Source organism: Mercenaria mercenaria, chromosome 12, assembly GCF_021730395.1.
Source record: "Mercenaria mercenaria strain notata chromosome 12, MADL_Memer_1, whole genome shotgun sequence".
Lineage (NCBI taxonomy): Eukaryota > Metazoa > Mollusca > Bivalvia > Venerida > Veneridae > Mercenaria > Mercenaria mercenaria.
This window is the reverse complement of record NC_069372.1, coordinates 73,382,433-73,404,176: the sequence shown is the minus strand read 5'-3', so window position 1 is coordinate 73,404,176 and position 21,744 is coordinate 73,382,433. Positions and strand designations below refer to the sequence as shown.

Sequence of the window (21,744 nt, the reverse complement as noted above, 5' to 3'; positions counted from 1 at the left end):
GTTTCCTTCTAGTGGCGTGGATCGCTTGACACTTGGAGGTGTTGAACTCCATATCCCACTCCAACTCCAACTTTTCTAGAAGTTTTAGGTCATTTTGGAGAGTGACAGATTGGTCTGCAGATGACAATGTTAGATATATTGCCGTGTCATCTGCAAACAGACGGACTTTGGAACTGATGTTTTGTGGGAGGTCTTTTATGTAGAGCTAGGAAGAGCAGGGGACCAAGTACAGACCCCTGCGGGACACCTGATGGTACTGGGATGGCATCAGAGGTAGTGCCATTTAGGACTACTGATCGGATCCTATTATCTACGAAGCCTTTGACCCATCTTAGTGTGTTACCTCTGACTCCATATTCATGCATTTTTAGTAGGACTTTCTCATGGCTAACCTTGTCGAAAGCCTTACTAAAATCTAGAAGTATAAGATCTATTTGTTTCTTATTGTAGACTGAGGTGACCAGATCATTTACTAACATAACTAACTGAGTAACGCATGACCTTTTTTCCCTAAATCCATGCTGTAGGTCATACAGAATACCATGGTTGGTGAAGTGCTTAACAATAGATGAGGAAACAATGTGTTCAAGAACTTTGCATAGGACACATGTTAATGAAACTGGCCTATAATTTACTGGATTTGACCCATCACCTTTTTTAAAAATGGGGGCAACATATGCGGATTTCCACTGGGTTGGAAGTGAACCTTCCTCCAGGGATTTCTGGAATATGACCTCAAGGATGGGAGATAGTTCTACAGAGAGAGTTTTAAGTATTATAGGCTTGATTTTGTCAGGACCACTGGCCTTATGGGGGTTCAGGTTGCTGAGAAGTTTCTCAATACCATTTGTACCTATCCAGGGTCTATCCTAATATCTGGCATAGTAGGGACTGAATTACCATCTGGTATAACATATGTAGCATTACATATCAATTTCTCTTTTTATTTTTAGTAAGAAGACATGTTGTGATACTATCTTTTCCTATGATTTAAATGCTCTAAAATACTGAAAATAAGGTTAAATTAGGAACCAAATTAGTATAATGTGACCGTAAGTTGCGGTCTGATTTAGTGGTATTCTATCAGTATGGGCGACAACTCTGTAAGACAATTTGAATTAATTTCGTTTAAAGAAAATTATTCATCTTTGTAAATGTCAACATTGAGTTCGCGAAATGAATATTTGTAGGGAATATTGAGTTATTTGTCAAGTTAACAAAAATGTCGTCAAGTAGGGATGATGCAGTCTTAAATGGCATACACAATCCTAACATAAGCCATGTGTTACATCCACTGACAATACGCCATTTAGCCAGGGAATGGCTTAAAGAAGACACTCCAAACTTCGATTATGGTGGGTTTGTTGTTGGTGAAAAGGAGGAAACAGCAGTTTTGCTAATGAAGAGTCCAGGAGTTATAGCAGGAAGGCCATTCTTTGATGCAATCTTTAAAGAACTTGACTGTACTGTTACTTGGGAAAATGTACTTGAAGGATCGTTCAATGAACCTATTAAAACAGTAGCTACAGTTTCTGGAAAAGTACGCCAAATATTGTTAGGGGAAAGGGTAGCACTGAATATCATCACCCGAGCTAGTGGAATAGCAACTGCTGCTTACAGACTACGTAGACTTGTTGAAAAAATAGGCTGGATTGGCCAAGTGGCAGGAACCCGGAAAACTACCCCAGGATTTAGACTTGTTGAAAAATATGCACTTCTTGTTGGTGGTGTGTCAACACATAGATATGACCTTTCGGCAATGATTATGTTGAAAGATAATCATATCTGGACAGCAGGAAGTATTTCACAGGTATACAATACCTTAGTATTTATACAGCGATTTTTTTCCTTCTTTATAAAGTACCACTAAGAGGACCTTTTCCCAAATCTTTTTTCCCCAATATCATCCAAAAATTCCCCAAATGACCAAATTAAGTTTGCATTTTGATGATTGCAGAAGGAAAACTTAGTTACATTGATATTCACCATGATTTTACCATTTATACAGTTTGTTTGATGCTATTTATATGGAATTAAAGGATTTTAGAAGTATTGTAAATGATGTTATTAATTAACTATAAAAATTCCCAATCTGAGTAAAAAAACCCGCTATTTTTCCCCAATTTATCCGGTACCGGACTTTTTCCCAAAAGGGAAAAAAAATAACTGTTATAGAATTTGAATCTAGAAATATGCACAAGTTTTGCAAGGGAGATATTGCATACAATACCTTTCTGGGAAACTGAAAGAACAAGTGCCTAAGTTAAACAATACCTTTCTGTGGAACTGAAGGAACGAGTGCATATATGTTGATACTTCTATTATACGCCTGTCTCTGAAAGAGCTGGACGTATTATGTACACAGTGGTGGGCAGGCAGCCGGCGTCCAAAGCATGTCCGCTCTCAAAGTCGAACAGTTTTCATCCGATCTTTACCAAACTTGCTGACATTGTTTGTGGGCATAATATCTCAGCCAAGTTTGATAACCAACCAAATCGCCCCAGGTACTCTTGGATTATGGCCCTTGAATTACTGTAAAAATTGCAATTTATCCTTGTCCACTCTCTTTTAAAAGTCAAACAGTTTTCATCTGACCGGCGTATTTTGTGACAGTCTGGCACTCTTGTTTACATTATATAAATACCGTAATAATTCTATTTATAGCCCGGGCATTTATTAGAAACGTGGTCGGCTCAAAAGTTAGGGATGGGCGAATATTAGAGACAAATCACTAGCAAACATTCAAAATCTTGATGCAATATTTATTCGAACATATAGGTGACTGTAAGAAAGTAATGATGTGATAGTCATACAAAAATCGATAACGGCCGTACTAGATAGGTACTATAACCGGCCAAGCTAAACTCAAAAATACATGATTAAATTTAATTCATTCTGTCTTGAATATAGTATTAAGTATTTTTGTTCGTGATTCTGTCAATTTCAAGCAAATTTAAACAACACCCTATTGTTTTAGTTCAAAGCGCCTTGAATCCAGTATTGATCAAATTTCCCTTGCGGAACCCCTGTCTCGAAATGCCAGACTATGACGTGACGTAATTAAGAAAAGCGCGCGCCTTTGCATTAGCACATGTCACTAGGTCAATACACATTACATGTACATATGATATGGCGGCATGTGTGTTAGTTTCAGTTAAAGCAGCCATAAAAGGTTATGTTCATAAAAATAATCATCCTTTCGGAACTATACCAACATGCATATTAGAACCTTTAAAGTATCTTGTTCATATAAAATATTTGGAATTAAAGACAAGAAAAGTGATGTACGATCTTACATCAGAAGGGAAATAAGAAAACTCGCTGCTTAACTGATAAAGGTAGGATTATTTTCTAAGATTCATAGGATGGGCGCATTTTATATAACATCGTATTTTTTATTTTTTTCTTAAAAAAGGCCGTTTTTTTAACAAAAAGTCGGGACTGGGCGTTTATTAGAGCATGGGCTATAAATAGAATTATTACGGTAATATAAATTTGCCTTTTAAAACCAAACAGCCAAGTACAATTAAGATTTTTTATTTATGATAAATGTTAAAGAACTTTGTAACACTACTACATATGCATGCAGTCTTAAATGGATGTCAAGCATCTGATGTGAAATTTGCATGTCAGTATTGAATAATAATTGCAATATCGTGGTCCTATTGTATGTTCACAGCAATTGAAAGTACCTGTGTAATAGAGTAGAAACAATGGAAAGTACAATTGATAATTTAGTATTAAATCAGCTGAGTTTAAGTGAATCAAATGTTTGCCCGCATTAAGACATGTCAGATGGTTATCTCTGGGCCACATAAATTTAACATTTTTTTAGGAGAACAAAAATTGTCAGAGTGTTTGATTTTATGAAAACTTAGACAAGATAAATATTGGGTCATCTGGGGTATAAACTAGGTCACTATACGTCAGATGTCATCTTCATTAAATATAAGTAAGGTTCAAAACTGAGTCATCTTAAATTAAAAATTTGTTCATGTTGTCAGATCATGAAAAAAATAATTAAACATTCAGGAGGCCAGGTTTTTTACTTGAAAAACAAAACATAGCCAGAATGTTAATCATTACAAAATCTGGACCTAGTTTGAAAATGGGATATTCTTCAGTCAAAAACTTAGTCACTGGGTTATATCATAAATAAACCTAGTTAACACATCTAAGGCAATATTTTTTACATGATAATTAATTGTTCAATGCTGAGTAATTTGTGTAACGTGAAATCTGGTTAAAACCTTTTTCTTAATGAAATCAATGGCAGTTTTGAAACTAGGTTACCTGGGTATTTAAACTTGATCAAAGGGTTAAGTTATATAGGAAAAGGCTAGTAACACTCTAGAAATCACTTTTGTGATTTGACCTTATTAATAAAACTTTTCTTGTCTAAGCAGATTGTTATGCTTGGATTGATAATCAAAAATGTGACTATTTTTAGTCTGGCTACTGGCTAGATACTTTTGTTTTTAATTTTAAAAATAAGTTTTGTTTTTTTCTAAATTTCTGCTTTTCACTAATGCTCTTGTAGCTCTTATTATGTTATCATAGCTTGACCTGGGAACAGGTCAATCTCCAAGATTCACAGGGCTTTTCATCCTTATATAATAGAGGCCTGTATAAAGTCACTTTCCAGTCCAAAAATATACTATTTTTTTCCCAACTGTGGCAGAGATATTTCCCAAAATCAAGGTAAGATTTCCCAAAATCATGCCAACAGATGGTTAAAATTTTGTTTACATTTTAGTATTTCCAGAGGAAGCGTTTGTCTGGTATCGATTTTTTGTCGCACAATAGTCTAACAGCACACAGAACCACGTGTGACGCATTACCAGTCTAATCCATCATGTTCCATGGCCTGGATTTTAGTCAGTGTTTCAGGGAAGATAAATTTAATTTGCCTTTCGGTGTTAACTTCCGGTCGATTATTTTTCCCAAAATGGACAATTATCACGTATAAATTTCCCAATTTGAAAGGCCGAGGCCTCTTCCCAATTTTCTGATGAAAAGCCCTGGTTCAGGAGATGCAGAAACTTGATTTGTACAGATTGTATGATTGGAGGATTCAAAATTTAAGTAACATTAGCTGTTTAGGAGTTATCTCCAGTCCTGGGTTAAGGTTTATAGGGTAAGGTACAAAAAAGCAAGGTGTCATTGTATGCAACTCCTACTTCAAAGGTAAAGAATATACTACATGTACAATTACAATTTGTATATATATTTAGATTTGAGATCAATTATAATTTATAAGTTTTGTTTGGGGTAACAGAATTTGTATCAACTTTGATAATTACAAAACATGACATTTGATTGACATCACCTTGAATATTTTTACAACAAAATGCCATTTAGTACGGTGTACCTCTAGTAACCTTGAGCAACGGTACTCAGGTGAGCAACTTTTGGATTCAAGGACCTCTTTCTTATATTTATGAAATCTAGACTTGGTCATAGGGATCAAACATCATTGTAAATCATGGAAAATCTTTTGTTGATTTTTCTGCTACACTTAAAGGCAAACAATTAACTCATAATAAACTTAGTAAGAAATAGGTTTCTTATAACTGGTATTGTTAAGGATCAGTTATGGCGCAGTTTAAATATCTGAAAGTAGTTTTCTTAATACAATTTCTAATTAACTGAAGCCTAAAAACGCATTTTTATGTAAACAAATTGTTCTCGTGAATGACTTGATGGTTCTTCATCAATCTTGGTCTTAAGCACCATTGAAAGGTCCAATTCCAATTTTGTTCAAATGCAGATTCTTTGACTCTTTTAGGGGCTGCTTAAGTTGATCTGTAGCATCATTATAAGGTCCTCTCCCAATTTGCTCAATTTTGGTGAGCTGGGCCCCTTTTAATGGCCACTAGAGCTAAAAAAAATCCTTTAAAAAGAGCTAAAAAGGTCCTTTACAAAATTTTATTTAAACAGGGGCGCTTGGTCCCTCCACTAAACTTGGTCTGTTGAATCATTGTGAGATCCTCTTCCAAACCTTTTAAAATGGGATCACTGGCCCTCTTTTAAGGGCCACTTGAGCAAAATATAAAAATGCCTTTAAACAACTTGGCATGAGTCCTTGAATGCAGATTATAAATAGACGTTCCAAAACTCCTTCAGCCTGCTCCTGTTGTCTGCAGGCATTTTTTCCACCCAGTTTTAAATACCTTAGCTAAGAAGCATATAGTATTTGAACTGTTTTTTGTTTGTCACGCTTATTTAATATGTAATCAATTTCTACTGCTTGTGGAACTTTCAATTATCAATACCTAGAGCATATTATGGACTTCTTCCAAAGTTGCACATTGTCTGGCCTGTTTAAGCTCGGAAACTCGGGTGAGTGATCTAGGGCCATCTTAGCCCTCTTATTTACCCAAAGAATGGTAAAGAAAATTGGGTATTCTTGTAACATAAGCTTATGCCTTGTTAGCTCACATGTCACAAAGTGACAAGGTAAGCTGTTGTGATTGCGCAGCGTCTGTTGTCTGTCCGTCCGTGCGTAAACTTTTGCTTGTGACCACTCTAGAGGTCACATTTTTCATGGGATCTTTATGAAAGTTGGTCTGAAAGTTCATCTTGATGATATCTAGGTCAAGTTAGAAACTGGGTCACATGCGGTCCAAAACTAGGTCAGTAGGTCTAAAAATAGAAAAACCTTGTGACCTCTCAAGAGGCCATATTTTTCATTGGATCTTCATGAAAATTAGTCAGAATGTTCACCTCAATAATATCTAGGTCAAGTTTGAAACTGGGTCACGTGCCATCAAAAACTGGGTCAGTAGGTTAAATAATAAAAAAACCTTGTGACCTCTCTAGAGGCCATATTTTTCATGGGATCTGTATGAAAGTTGGTCTGAATGTTCATCTTGATGATAGCTAGGTCAAGTTCGAAACTAGGTCACGTGTGTTCCAAAACTAGGTCAGTAGGTCTAAAAATAGAAAAACCTTGTGACCTCTCTAGAGGCCATACTTTTGAATGGATCTTCATGAAAATTGGTCAGAATGTTCACCTTGATGATATCTAGGTCAAGTTCAAAATTGCGTCACGTGCCTTCAAAAACTAGGTCAGTAGGTCAATTAATAAAAAAACTTGTGACCTCTCTAGAGGCCATATTTTTCATGGGATCTGTATGAAAGTTGGTCTGAATGTTCATCTTGATGATATCTAGGTCAAGTTCAAAACTGGGTCAACTGTGATCAAAAACTAGGTCAGTAGATCTAAAAATAGAAAAACCTTGTGACCTCTCTAGAGGCCATATTTTTCATGAGATCTTCATGAAAATTGGTCAGAAGTTTTATCTTGATGATATCTAGGTCAAATTCAAAACTGGGTCACATGAGCTCAAAAACTAGGTCACTATGTCAAGTAATAGAAAAAAACGACATTTTACTCAGTTCAAAACTGGGTCACGTGGGGACAGGTGAGCGATTCAGGACCATCATTGTCCTCTTGTTTTTTCTCATGTGTCAGTGTTGGGAAGGGTTTGGGATGTGTGTGCGTGTGCGTGTGCGCATGTGTGTGACCGTGAACAATTTGGTAAATATTGATATAACTTAGCACAAACATTCACCATAATAATAAAATGTGTAAAATTCAGGACTTGGAACCCCCAGCTCAAAGGCCAAAATCTAACTATAGTTAACTTAAAGGTTGAACATTTTGTGTTATTTTTTTTTTATCTGGCCTATAACTTTTATTTGCATAGAAGGATATTCAAATAACTTTGTACAAACTTTCACCAAGACTATGAAATATTTAAGCATTTAAAGGTGAAATAGATGTGAACATTCTTATTTCTTTTCCTATTTGTAACTTCAGTATTCATGTTCTACTGTCAAATTGCCGTTACTTACAGACATCACATGGGAGTTGAGGTGGGGTGGGGGGGGGAAGGGGAGGGTGCACTGTGCAGTGCAGGCATCTGTGTCATATGGAAACACATTTCTAGTATGTGTCATAATTTATGATGCATGTAAGTGGTAAATAGAACTTAACTATTTCAGTGAAGCCACCACTAACTGCAAGGTCACACATTCTTCCATGCTTGACCTTGTAGACAAAAAGCCAAAATAGCCACAGGACACTTCTTCCTGTGCTTCTTCAGTTACAATCAATTCTGAAAATAAAAATGTTTTAAAATCCATTAGTATTAATAGCTGTCATGGTAAAAAGACCATCAGATTCTGGTTATGTTTTCAAAAGTATTTACAGGCTATAAAAATGATGATGTCTGTTTATGTTGTAGAAAAATGTGTGATATTTGCATTGGTTTGAATATTGTACATTTTACCTTTAAGATTATCTTCACATACATTAGAAATTGAAGTAGGTAGATTTAGAAGAATTAATAGAATTGAAAGAGTTTGTAAATTATGTAATGCAAATGTTACGGAATCGGAATATCATTTTCTTCTGTGTTGCAATAGGTATGCAGATATACGTAAAACATATCTAGGCCACATATCGTGGCCTTCCGTAAACAAATTCAATAATTTGATGTCAACCAGAAATAAAAAGGTGTTATGTAATGTCTCGAAATTTTTTAAGGAAGCTTTTGAATTACGTAAAACTATCCTGGATGCTATGACTGTTTCTTATGATATTTGATATGATAATACTGTATGTGTTTCGCTGTACTTGTATATATGATTGTTGTCTTTGCCATTCTTGTATGCATTTGTAAATGGCCAAAGGCAAACTATTTTGCTGAATATGCCAATAAAATGAAATGAAATGAAATTGTTTAACCTAAAATGGAAGTAAGGTATACCAGAATGCATGAAAAATTGTTAATTTTTAAAATGTTGTTTTGATTAATGTCAGTAAATGTTAATATTTCTGAATGGTAAAACTTGGCATTTTAAAGCACATCAATTGAATGTTAAGAGTTACATTTTATTGATCATTTCTTAAATATGAAATATTTGATTGATTGTATCTCAAATTTTGTATTAAATTTAACATTCATTTGCAGAGGTCAAGTTTGCATTGATCTGTGAAATAAATTGGAAATCTTTAATCTGGCATAAGAAATAGAATCAATTTGCTCTTCAGGATATCTTATCATATCAGATAAAAGTTGATAGATTAAGGTTATGGAATTTCTTATTAGGCTGTCGGATACTATTATATGTAACATTGTAAGTGATCTACAGGTGATACCAGATATAGTGAGACACTGTTACCACTTTTTGCACTTGAAGAATAAGCTGCAGCTGAATATTTATTTTGGTAATTTTATTCACAGACAGTTAGGGGTCAGGACCAGTCTCCCCTACTTCCTCCTCCCCTGCTATTAGCATTACAACACATACTGAGTGTAGGTGATGATAAAAATATGGATTTTGTTACAATTTCAGCATGTTTTAAAAATGCTCTTTTTTAACATCAATGCTCTTAAAAGTTTCAAAAATGACCAGTAAGAAGGCTGCATTCTGAGGTTAGTTCTATAGCCATTGTAAACCTTCAATGTGATTGTTAGATTAAAATTGTATCCCTGTTTTCCAGTAGAAGGAAGACCTATAAGTTCTTCACCACTTCATATACACTTTCTCTATTTTATATTCTGTATATAGGTAAAAAATTAGTTAAAGTGGCATTATGCGCATCTTACTGCACTTTGTGTGTTTTTGGTGAATGTTTTATAAAAGCAAAAAAGCATAAAATGTTCGGTTGCTGTGCATTTAAGTGTGTTAAATGAACAATAATGCCGCTTAAGTATTTGAAGTTGGTGCTTTGGAAATAAAGAAATTGGACTAATAAAATAATAGTTCTTTTCTTCAGTATTCTACACAGTGATTTCACTGAGGTAGAGGTTTCTGAAGTTGAAGGGAAGCAACTCCTGCATGCAGTTTGACCTTTCTTAAAAAGACTACCCCAGTCAAAATAAGAAAATTCATATTTTGGAAAGTTATTGTTTTGTACTTGTAACTGGAAGAGTTTGGTATATTGGGTTAAAAGATATAATTTCCATTTAAATTACCCTTTTTACACACACATCTATTTCAACTGGAATTTTACTTGAAAAATGCACATAATTCCACTTTAAATATAGTATTGTGATAGAAGATTACTTTCTTTTCTTTCAGGCAGTGAAAGATGCTCGAGTGGTAGGAGGGTTCTCCACTAAGATTGAAGTTGAGTGTCGCAGTGTTGCGGAGGCAGAGGAGGCAGCTATATCTGGTTGTGATGTGGTTATGCTAGATAACTTCTCACCTGAGGTAATGATAACTACTGTCAAAAATGACTGAAATAGTATAAAACCCCCACCAAAATTGTTTTGTTTTTAGCTCACCTGTCACATAGGGACAAGGTGAGCTTTTGTGATCACGCAGCGTCCGTCGTCCGTTGTCCGTCCGTCCGTGTGTCCGTCCGTAAACTTTTGCTTGTGACCACTCTAGAGGTCACATTTTTTGTGGGATCTTTATGAAAGTTGGTCAGAATGTTTATCTTGATGATATCTAGGTCAAGTTCGAAACTGGATCACGTGCCGTAAAAAACTAGGTCAGTAGGTCTAAAAATAGAAAAACCTTGTGACCTCTCTAGAGGTCATATTTTTCACAAGATCTTCATGAAAATTGGTCAGAATGTTCACCTTGATGAAATCTAGGTCAAGTTCGAAACTGGGTCACGTGCCTTCAAAAACTAGGTCAGTAGGTCTAAAAATAGAAAAACCTTGTGACCTCTCTAGAGGCCATATATTTCACAAGATCTTCATGAAAATTGGTCAGAACGTTCACCTTGATGATATCTAGGTCAAGGTCGAAACTGGATCACGTGCCATAAAAAACTAGGTCAGTAGGTCTAAAAATAGAAAAACTTTGTGACCTCTCTAGAGGCCATATATTTCACAAGATCTTCATGAAAATTGGTCAGAATGTTCACCTTGATGACATCTAGGCCAAGTTTGAAACTGGGTCACGTGCCATCAAAAACTAGTTCAGTAGGTCTAAAAATAGAAAAACCTTGTGACCTCTGTAGAGGTCATTTATTTCAAAGGATCTTCATGAAAATTGATCAGAACGTTCACCTTGATGATATCTAGGTCAAGTTCGAAACTGGGTCATGTGCCGTCAAAAACTAGGTCAGTAGTTCAAGAAATAGAAAAATCTTGTGACCTCTCTAAAGGCCATATTTTTCATGGGATCTGTATGAAAGTTGGTCTGAATGTTCATCTTGATGATATCTAGGTCAAGTTCGAAACTGGGTCACATGCGATTTAAAACTAGGTCAGTAGGTCTAAAAATAGAAAAACCTTGTGACCTCTCTAGAGGCCATATATTTCATGAGATGTTCATGAAAATTGGTCAGAATGTTCACCTTGATGATATCTAGGTCAAGTTCGAAAGTGGGTCACGTGCCGTCATAAACTAGGTCAGTAGGTCAAATAATAGAAAAACCTTGTGACCTCTCTATAGGCCATATTTTTCATGGGATCTGTATGAAAGTTGGTGTGAATGTTCATCTTGATGATATCTAGGTCAAGTTCGAAAGTGGGTCACGTGCCTTCAAAAACTAGGTCAGTAGGTCAAATAATAGAAAAACCTTGTGACCTCTCTAGAGGCCATATTTTTCATGGGATCTGTATGAATGTTGGTCTGAATGTTCATCTTGATGATATCTGGGTCAAGTTCGAAACAGGGTCAACTGTGGTCAAAAACTAGGGTCAGTAGGTCTTAAAATAGAGAAACCTTGTGACCTCTCTAGAGGCCATACTTGTGAATGGATCTCCATAAAAATTGGTCAGAATGTTCAGCTTGATGATATCTAGGTCAAGTTCGAAAGTGGGTCACGTGCCGTCAAAAAATAAGTCAGTAGGTCAAATAATGAAAAAACATTGTGACCTCTCTAGAGGCCATATTTTTCATGGGATCTGTATGAAAGTTGGTGTGAATGTTTATCTTGATGATATATAGGCCAAGTTTGAAACTGGGTCAACTGCGATCAAAAACTAGGTCAGTAGGTCTTGAAATAGAAAAACCTTGTAACCTCTCTAGAGGCCATACCCTTGAATAGATCTTCATGAAAATTGGTCAGAATGTTCACCTTGATGATATCTAGGTCAAGTTTGAAACTGGGTCACGTGCCTTAAAAAACTGGGTCAGTAGGTCAAATAATAAAAAAACCTTGTGACCTCTCTAGAGGCCATACTGTTCATGGGATCTGTGTGAAAGTTGGTCTGAATGTTCATCTTGATGATATCTAGGTCAAGTTTGAAACTCGGTCAACTGCGGTCAAAAACTAGGTCAGTAGGTCTAAAATTATTAAAACCTTGTGACCTCTCTAGGGGCCATATTTTTCAATGGATCTTCATGAAAATTGATCTGAATGTTCACCTTGATGATATCTAGGTCAGTTTCGAAACTGGGTCACGTGCGGTCAAAAACTAGGCCAGTAGTTATAAAAATAGAAAAACCTTGTAACCTCTCTAGAGGCCATATTTTTCATGAGATCTTCATGAAAATCAGTGAGAATGTTCACCTTGATGATATCTAGTAAAGTTCAAAACAGGGTCACGTACCTTTGAAAACTAGGTCACTATGTCAAATAATAGAAAAACCTTGTGACCTCTCTAGAGACCATATATTTCAATGGATCTTCATGAAAATTGGTCAGAATTTTTATCTTGATAATATCGAGGTCAAGTTCAAAACTGGGTCACATGAGCTTAAAAACTAGGTCACTATGTAAAATAATAGAAAAACAACGTCATACTCAAAACTGGGTCATATGGGAAGAGGTGAGCGATTCAGGACCATCATGGTCCTCTTGTTTTGATAAATGCAGAAGTAATATTTTTAAAATTTATGAATATTCTGTGACCAGCCACAGAGTTCTTTGGAATGATGTTTATTATCAGTGGTATTGTTTTATATATCTGTAGAGAAATAGAATTGGGAAGTGGGGGAGGGGGGACCTTGTTCTGGCAATGGAGGTTCAGACAGTACATTTTCTCACACATGATATTTTAAATGTTGCTTTAAACAGTTTGAGCCCTATTAAGTTTGATGAATGTAAGTGCCAGTTTTCAAATTTGTGGTAGCCATGTAAGATGGTATTCACAACAAGTCAGGTGGTAATGAAACTTAACTAGATAGAATTTCTCCAAACTTGATAAGCACTGTTTGTACCTTAAGGTAATGGACCTGTAATAAGGCTTGGCAAATTCCGTGAACTTATTTAGTAACGTTTAGGCTATCAGCATTTTTCAGACCTAAATATAGCTTAATGCGCATATGACCTTCCATAAAATCTGATTAATGCAGAAATCTCCTACGATTGTCAGTATTGGTCCACTGTCTTAAACTTACTTAGATACTTTATGTACATTCTCAAAACCCAGGGATTGTCTGTAGATGGTCAAGAGTCTAGAGACTATAACTGACCTCTGATGCAATATGTATGAGAACAGGATTTTTAGCTTGTCTGATTTTTAGCTCGACTATTCGAAGAATAGTCTAGCTATTCTACTCACCCTGGCGTCGGCGTCGGCGTCACACCTTGGTTAAGTTTTTGCATGCAAGTACATACAGCTATCATTTAAAGGCATATAGCTTTGAAACTTTTTTATTCTTTTTCTAGGTCAATTACCAACCTCACTGGGTCAAGTTCCATAACTCTAACATGTATTTTGAGCAAATTATGCCCCCTTTTGGACTTAGAAAATTCTGGTTAAAGTTTTACATGCAAGTTACTATCTCCAAAACTAATGCAGATATTGAATTGAAACTTCACATGTGTCTTCGGGGTTATAAAACTAGTTGATAGCACCAAGTCCCATAACTCTGACCTTCATTTTGGCCAAATTATGCCCCCTTTTGTACTTAGAAAATTTTGGTTAAAGTTTTGCGTGCAAGTACATACAGCTATTACTAAAAGGCATATAGATTTGAAACTTGTTTTTTCTTTTTCTAGATCAATAACCTACCTCACTGGGTCAAGTCCCATAACTCCGACATGTATTTTGGCCAAATTATGCCCCCATTTGGACTTAGAAAATTCTGGTTAAAGTTTTGCGTGCAAGTACATACAGCTATTACTAAAAGGCATATTGATTTGAAACTTATTTTTCCTTTTTCTAGATCAATTACCTACCTCCCTGGGCCAAGTCCCATAACTCTGACATGTATTTTGAGCAAATTATGCCCCCTTTTGGACTTAGAAAATCCTGGTTAAAGTTTTACATGCAAGTTACTATCTCCAAAACTAATGCAGATATTAAATTGAAACTTCACATGTGTCTTCGGGGTTATAAAACTAGTTGATAGAATCAAGTCCCAAAACTCTGACATGTATTTTGGGCAAATTATGCCCCCTTTTGGACTTAGAAAATCCTGGTTAAAGTTTTGCGTGCAAGTACATACAGCTATTACCAAAAGGCATATAGCTTTGAAACTTATTTATTCTTTTTCTAGGTCAGTTACCAACCTCACTGGGTCAAGTTCCATAACTCTTAACATGTATTTTGAGCAAATTATGCCCCCATTTGGACTTAGAAAATCCTGGTTAAAGTTTTGCGTGCAAGTACATACAGCTATTACCAAAAGGCATATAGCTTTGAAACTTATTTATTCTTTTTCTAGGTCAGTTACCAACCTCACTGGGTCAAGTTCCATAACTCTTAACATGTATTTTGAGCAAATTATGCCCCCTTTTGGACTTAGAAAATTCTGGTTAAAGTTTTACATGCAAGTTACTATCTCCAAAACTAATGCAGATATGGAATTGAAACTTAACATGTTTCTTCGGGGTTATTAAACTAGTTGATAGCATCAAGTCCCATAACTCTGATATGCATTTTGGTCAAATTATGTCCCGTTTCGAACTTAAAACTCTTTTGATATTTAACATTTTGGGTAATAATTTCCTGCTTCTGTGACAATATTTCGAATAGTGGAGCTTGGCTGTCTTACGGACAGCTCTTGTTAAAAAAAAATTTACAAGGTATTGTTGTCACTTGATTGTCGGCATTGGTTAAAATTTTTGTTTAGGTCCACCTTTTTTCAAAAACTGTAAGAGCTACAGCTTTGAAACTTTGCACATAATAATGTTTATCATCATTAGATAACTATGTAGGCCAAGAACCATAACTTTGATATGCAATTTGTCAGAATAATGGCTCTTTTAGTACTTAGAAACTTTGAATTTCTTAATTAAAGTTTTTGTTTAGGTCCACCTTTTTCTCAAACACTATAAGAGCTACAGCTTTTAAACACTTTGTACACTTGTTTATCATAATATTAGGTGACTATGTAGGCCATGAACCATAACACTAACCTGCGTTTTGTCGGAATTATTGCCCTTTTTGTACTTAGAAAATTTGAGTTTCTTGATTAAAGTTTTTGTTTAGGTCCACCTTTTCTCAAAAACTATAAGAGAATTATGGCCCTTTTTGTACTTAGAAAATCTGAACTATAACTCTTTACTTACATATTGTCCAGCACTTGCAGACGAGCGATGGCACCCATAGGCGGTGCTCTTGTTGTAAATTGACCCCATCCTGGTGCTTGGATGAAATTCAGTATCTTAAAAAACATCAGAATTTAAAAAGAATGTTCACATGAAGAAGTTGTTGGATCCACATCAGACTTTGGTTTGTAACCAAATTATAGTGATGTTACTCTATTCAAAATGTTTCATTTTACTGAAAAATTCTCAACTTTGTTCAAATGGTACTGCTTGATTGCAGAGACCAAGTACATGATTTAGAAAACTTCTGAACAGTTCTTTCTTGTTAATATGTATATTTGCTAATGTTGTAGGCAATTTCAAAGGGAGCTGCAGTTCTGAAAGAGAAATTTCCAAAGCTGATCATAGAAGCCAGTGGTGGAATTACTGAGGCTAATATTGCGCAATACTGTGATGAAAATGTGGATGTTGTATCACTTAGTCGTTTAACACAGGGATATGACACTGTGGACTTCTCACTCAAAGTACGCAAGGAGGGTATAGACCCAAGGAACCTGCCTGTGAAGTTGTGATATAGACAGATTTATAGTATTCAAATATTACATAACTGTTCTGATATAGCCATTCAATAAGTATTTTATTAGGTGACATCAGAAATTAAATTTTAGTTTTGTACTTTTTAGCTCACCTGTCACAAAGTGACAAGGTGAGCTTTTGTGATCGCGCAGTGTCCGTCGTCCGTCCGTGCGTCCGTCCGTCCGTAAACTTTTTGCTTGTGACCACTCTAGAGGTCACATTTTTCATGGGATCTTTATGAAAATTGGTCAGAATGTTCATCTTGATGATATCTAGGTCAAGTTCGAAACTGGGTCACGTGCGGTCAAAAACTAGGTCAGTAGGTCTAAAAATAGAAAAACCTTGTGACCACTCTAGAGGTCACATTTTTCATGGGATCTTCATGAAAGTTGGTCAGAATGTTCATCTTGATGATATCTAGGCCAAGTTCAAAACTGGGTCACGTGCGGTCAAAAACTAGGTCAGTAGGTCTAAAAATAGAAAAACCTTGTGACCACTCTAGAGGTCACATTTTTCATGGGATCTTTATGAAAGTTGGTCAGAATGTTCATCTTGATGATATCTAGGTCAAGTTCGAAACTGGGTCACGTGCCTTCAAAAACAGGTCAGTAGGTCTAAAAATAGAAAAACCTTGTGACCTCTCTAGAGGCCATATATTTCAAAAGATCTTCATGAAAATTGGTCAGAACGTTCACCTTGATGATATCTAGGTCAAGTTCGAAACTCGGTCACGTGCCATCAAAAACTAGGTCAGTAGGTCAAATAATAGAAAAACCTTGTGACCTCTCTAAAGGCCATATTTTTCATGGGATCTGTATGAAAGTTGGTCAGAACATTCACCTTGATGATATCTAGGTCAAGTTCGAAACTGGGTCAGGTGCTGTCAAAAACTAGGTCAGTAGGTCTAAAAATAGAAAAAACCTTGTGACCTCTCTAGAGGCCATATATTTCACGACATCTTCATGAAAATTGGTCAGAACGTTCACCTTGATGATATCTAGGTCAAGTTCGAAAGTGGGTCACGTGCCATCAAAAACTAGGTCAGTAGGTCAAATAATAGAAAAACCTTGTGACCACTCTAGAGGCCATATTTTTCATGGGATCTGTATGAAAGTTAATCTGAATGTTTATCTTGATGATATCTAGATCAAGTTCGAAAGTGGGTCACGTGCCATCAAAAACTAGGTCAGTAGGTCAGATAATAGAAAAACCTTGTGACCTCTGTAAAGGCCATATTTTTCATTGGATCTGTATGAAAATTGGTCTGAATGTTCATCTTAATAATATCTAGGTCAAGTTCGAAACAGGGTCATGTGCGGTCAAAAACTAAGTCAGTAGGTCTAAAAATAGAAAAACCTTGTGACCTCTCTAGAGGCCATACTTATGAATGGATCTCCATAAAAATTGGTCAGAATGTTCACCTTGATGTTATCTATTCAAGTTTGAAACTGGGTCACGTGCCATAAAAAAACTAGGTCAGTAGGTCAAATAATAAAAAACCTTGTGACCTCTCTAGAGGCCATACTTTTCATTGGATCTGTATGAAAGTTGGTCTGAATGTTCATCTTGATGATATCTAGCAAGTCAAGTTTGAAACTGAATCAACTGCGGTCAAAAACTAGGTCAGTAGGTCTAAAATTATATAAATCTTTGACCTCTCTAGAGGCGATATTTTTCAATGGATCTTCATGAAAATTGATCTGGATGTTCACCTTGATGATATCTAGGTCAGTTTCGAAACTGGGTCATGTGCGGTCAAAAACTAGGCCAGTAGGTATAAAAATAGAAAAACCTTGTGACCTCTCTAGAGGCCATATTTTTCATGAGATCTTCATGAAAATTAGTGAGAATGTTCACCTTGATGATATCTAGGTAAAATTCAAAACAGGGTCACGTACCTTCGAAAACTAGGTCAATAGGTGAAATAATAGAAAAACCTAGAGACCATATTTTTCAGTGGATCTTCATGAAAATTGGTCAGAATTTTTATCTTGATAATATCTAGGTCAAGTTCAAAACTGGGTCACATGAGCTCAAAAACTAGGTCACTATGTCAAATAATAGAAAAAACGATGTCATACTCAAAACTGGGTCATGTGGGAAGAGGTGAGCGATTCAGGACCATCATGGTCCTCTTGTTTGACTAATTAGCCCTGTAAGCATGTGATAGATATAGACAGGTCATATAGCTTAGACTATGGGCAGGCACTTAATACGGTAATGCAATAATTCAGAATGTTGTCATGAGTTTAGACCTCTTCCCTGTGATAGGCCAGGGGCAACAGATCGAAATGTTTTATGTAAAATCCAAGGAAACAAGAGACAACAGTTTTGTTCACCATGAAATAACCATTGTACTAACTAATTTTTGAACATGTTTATAATTGAGAAACTTCTAAACAAAATTAATATGTACAAATTTATAATACAACTAATATTAAACAATTAATGCTGTATAAATCACAGTCAATGAATATTTGATAAGACATACCAGACGGGAGATGATTTCCAGGGCATATCTGGTGCACATGAAACTGCTCATCATGGAGGGAAACAGTTAAGACTGTTCACCCACAAGGATTGGTGAAATATTTTTGAGAAACAATTTAAAATGTCCAATTAGCATTTAAACACTAGGTAATGAATAGATATAATTATTGTTAATAGATTTAGATTAAAAAAATTGTTAAAATAGTACAAAATGCAATATTATAAGATATTATTTACATTTTTAGCTTGACTATTCGAAGAATAGTCTAGCTATTCTACTCACCCTGGCGTCGGCGTCGGCGTCACACCTTGGTTAAGTTTTTGCATGCAAGTACATACAGCTATCATTTAAAGGCATATAGCTTTGAAACTTATTTATTCTTTTTCTAGGTCAATTACCAACCTCACTGGGTCAAGTTCCATAACTCTAACATGTATTTTGAGCAAATTATGCCCCCTTGTGGACTTAGAAAATTCTGGTTAAAGTTTTACATGCAAGTTACTATCTCCAAAACTAATGCAGATATTGAATTGAAACTTCACATGTGTCTTCAGGGTTATAAAACTAGTTGATAGCACCAAGTCCCATAACTCTGACATGTATTTTGGCCAAATTATGCCCCCTTTTGGACTTAGAAAATTCTGGTTAAAGTTTTGCGTGCAAGTACATACAGCTATCATTTAAAGGCATATAGATTTGAAACTTATTTTTTCTTTTTCAAGATCAATTACCTACCTCACTGGGTCAAGTCCCATAACTCTGACATGTATTTTGGCCAAATTATGCCCCCTTTTGGACTTAGAAAATCCTGGTTAAAGTTTTACATGCAAGTTACTATCTCCAAAACTAATGCAGATATTAAATTGAAACTTTACATGTGTCTTCGGGGTTATAAAACTAGTTGATAGAATCAAGTCCCATAACTGTGACATGTATTTTGGGCAAATTATGCTCCCTTTTGGACTTAGAAAATCCTGGTTAAAGTTTTGCATGCAAGTACATACAGCCATCAATTAAAGGCATATAGCTTTGAAACTTATTTATTCTTTTTCTAGGTCAATTACCAACCTCACTGGGTCAAGTTCCATAACTCTTAACATGTATTTTGAGCAAATTATGCCCCCTTTTGGACTTAGAAAATTCAACAGTTTTACATGCAAGTTACTATCTCCAAAACTAATGCAGATATTGAATTGAAACTTAACATGTTTCTTTGGGGTTATAAAACTAGTTGATAGCATCAAGTCTCATAACTCTGATATGCATTTTGGTCAAATTATGTCCCCTTTCGAACTCAAAACTCTTTTGAGTAATAATTTCCTGCTTCTGTGACAATATTTCGAATAGTCGAGCTTGGCTGTCTTATGGACAGCTCTTGTTTATAGTAGAACTATATAACAGATTTAACAGATATATTGTACAATTAGCATTTTTTAAAAAATCTTGCAATATCTATAGTGCATTTATATTTTATTAAGGTACATTAATTTTGTTATTTTTCTTTTCATTTTAAGACCAAAGGTGCTTTTTATGTCTCATGATATTTGTCTCATTTTAGTTTACCTGGGTTTAAATGATATAAAACTAACAATAGCAAGGCTGCATTCTTAGACTGGTCTCAAAACTCAAGTTTGTTATCTCGAAGCCTAGTCCAGATAATCAGACAGGTGGAATGTCTAGTGGGTTCCATTTATAGTTATGTTACAGCCTTGTTCCTGTACTTTTACAAACTTTTTATTGTTTATCTGTTAAGCTTTATTTAATCATATTTTATCACATCAGCACAAATGGATCTACACTGTTGATAATAATTATTGAATAATATTGAAAGTAGATTTATTTTTGCTATTACACAAGATTAGTGCAGAGTTACACATTTAAACCAGATATGAATGAACTAGTATTGTATTCAGATATATAATTTGGTACCAGTGACTTAATTCTATACAACAATCATAAGGTTACTGTCTCAATGAAATAGAAGCATTAATTATGTGAATAATATATTACCCTTATTGCTAAGGTGTTTTTGTGCAGAGCTATAAAATTTCCATGTTAAAACATTATTATGGCTAAAACTTAAGTATTGTAACAATAGTTAAAAATGTAGTAAATTCGTTCCTATTCGTTTTGTTACCCAAATAAACCGAATAGTGTCGAATTGATTTTGTTGCATGACTCTTGCATTGTTACTGTAAAACCTGTTTAGTATACAAGAATGTCATCAAATGCAATTTGGCATGTAGACCGTAAGCTAGATTTCACATTTAAAAAGTGTGCCAAGTTTGGATAATGCCATTTTGGATAAAATCAAGCTGTTGAATATTTTACAGGCTAACTTTTCCATTTAGTAACTAATATTGATTGAACGTTTTCATTTTCTGATGAATATATACTATAAGCTACTTTAGCCAGAACCATGAATTTATTTAAGTGACCAGTACATGTAAACTGTATAATTAAGTGGATGGGGGCAGTGAAAATATTTGCCTTTTCGAAATTGAGTGATTTCAAAATGTATATGTTTTATAGACAAAGATTCCGGTTTGTCCGGAAATTATATTTTTATTCAATTTTCTAAAACTGATATGCATTCTTGTTTGAATGTTTAAATCACAGCGGCACTTGAAAACTCATTTGAAAATTAAGCCTATGGTGAAAATAGGAACAAATCTTTTACACACCCCTTATATACACCAGTATTTCACCTGTTCTGATCTACATTGTCATTTCACATGTTCTGATCTACACTTCATTTCACATGTTCTGATCTACACTTCATTTCACCTGTTCTGATCTACATTGTCATTTCACCTGTTCTGATCTACATTGTCATTTCACATGTTCTGATCTACATTGTCATTTCACCTGTTCTGATCTACATTGTCATTTCACCTGTTCTGATCTACATTGTCATTTCACCTGTTCTGATCTACATTGTCATTTCACATGTTCTGATCTACATTGTCATTTCACATATTCTGATCTCGTTTACAAAAACCTTTGATATATATATAGATTGTCATCTGTTCATGTAATATTTTTTTTTGAGTTTATTCTTTTCAAATACATTACTTTGAAATCACAGTTTTTTGGGATTTGTAGAGAGAGAATTGTTGGCTAGATTTGTTGCGTTAAATATCAAAATCAAATCACAGTGAAGAAGCAAACTTCACATTTATTCTAGATTTAAAACCCACTAAAAATATCTTTTTGCCGGAACCACTTAAGTCACTGTTTTGCTTTTAAAATGTTTTCTTTT

At 35.1% G+C, this 21,744-nt stretch overlaps 1 protein-coding gene across 1 annotated transcript; it reads left to right on the top strand.

Moving 5' to 3' along the window:
- The first annotated feature begins 1,141 nt into the window (after nucleotides 1–1,141).
- Nucleotides 1,142–21,472, top strand: LOC123533536 (nicotinate-nucleotide pyrophosphorylase [carboxylating]-like). Its single transcript, XM_045315192.2, has 3 exons — nucleotides 1,142–1,810; nucleotides 10,096–10,227; nucleotides 15,769–21,472. The coding sequence occupies exons 1-3, from the start codon at nucleotides 1,223–1,225 to the stop codon at nucleotides 15,985–15,987; spliced, it is 939 nt and encodes a 312-aa protein (XP_045171127.2). The 5' UTR covers nucleotides 1,142–1,222; the 3' UTR covers nucleotides 15,988–21,472.
- Nucleotides 21,473–21,744: the final 272 nt, after the last annotated feature.

Bases quoted from the DNA above. Each gene is read 5' to 3' on its own strand.
- LOC123533536 (XM_045315192.2), top strand. From the start codon at position 1,223: ATGTCGTCAAGTAGGGATGATGCAGTCTTAAATGGCATACACAATCCT. The intron at 1,811-10,095 runs GTATACAATACC...CTTTTCTTTCAG, and splicing joins CAGCAGGAAGTATTTCACAG to GCAGTGAAAGATGCTCGAGT. The intron at 10,228-15,768 runs GTAATGATAACT...CTAATGTTGTAG, and splicing joins TAGATAACTTCTCACCTGAG to GCAATTTCAAAGGGAGCTGC.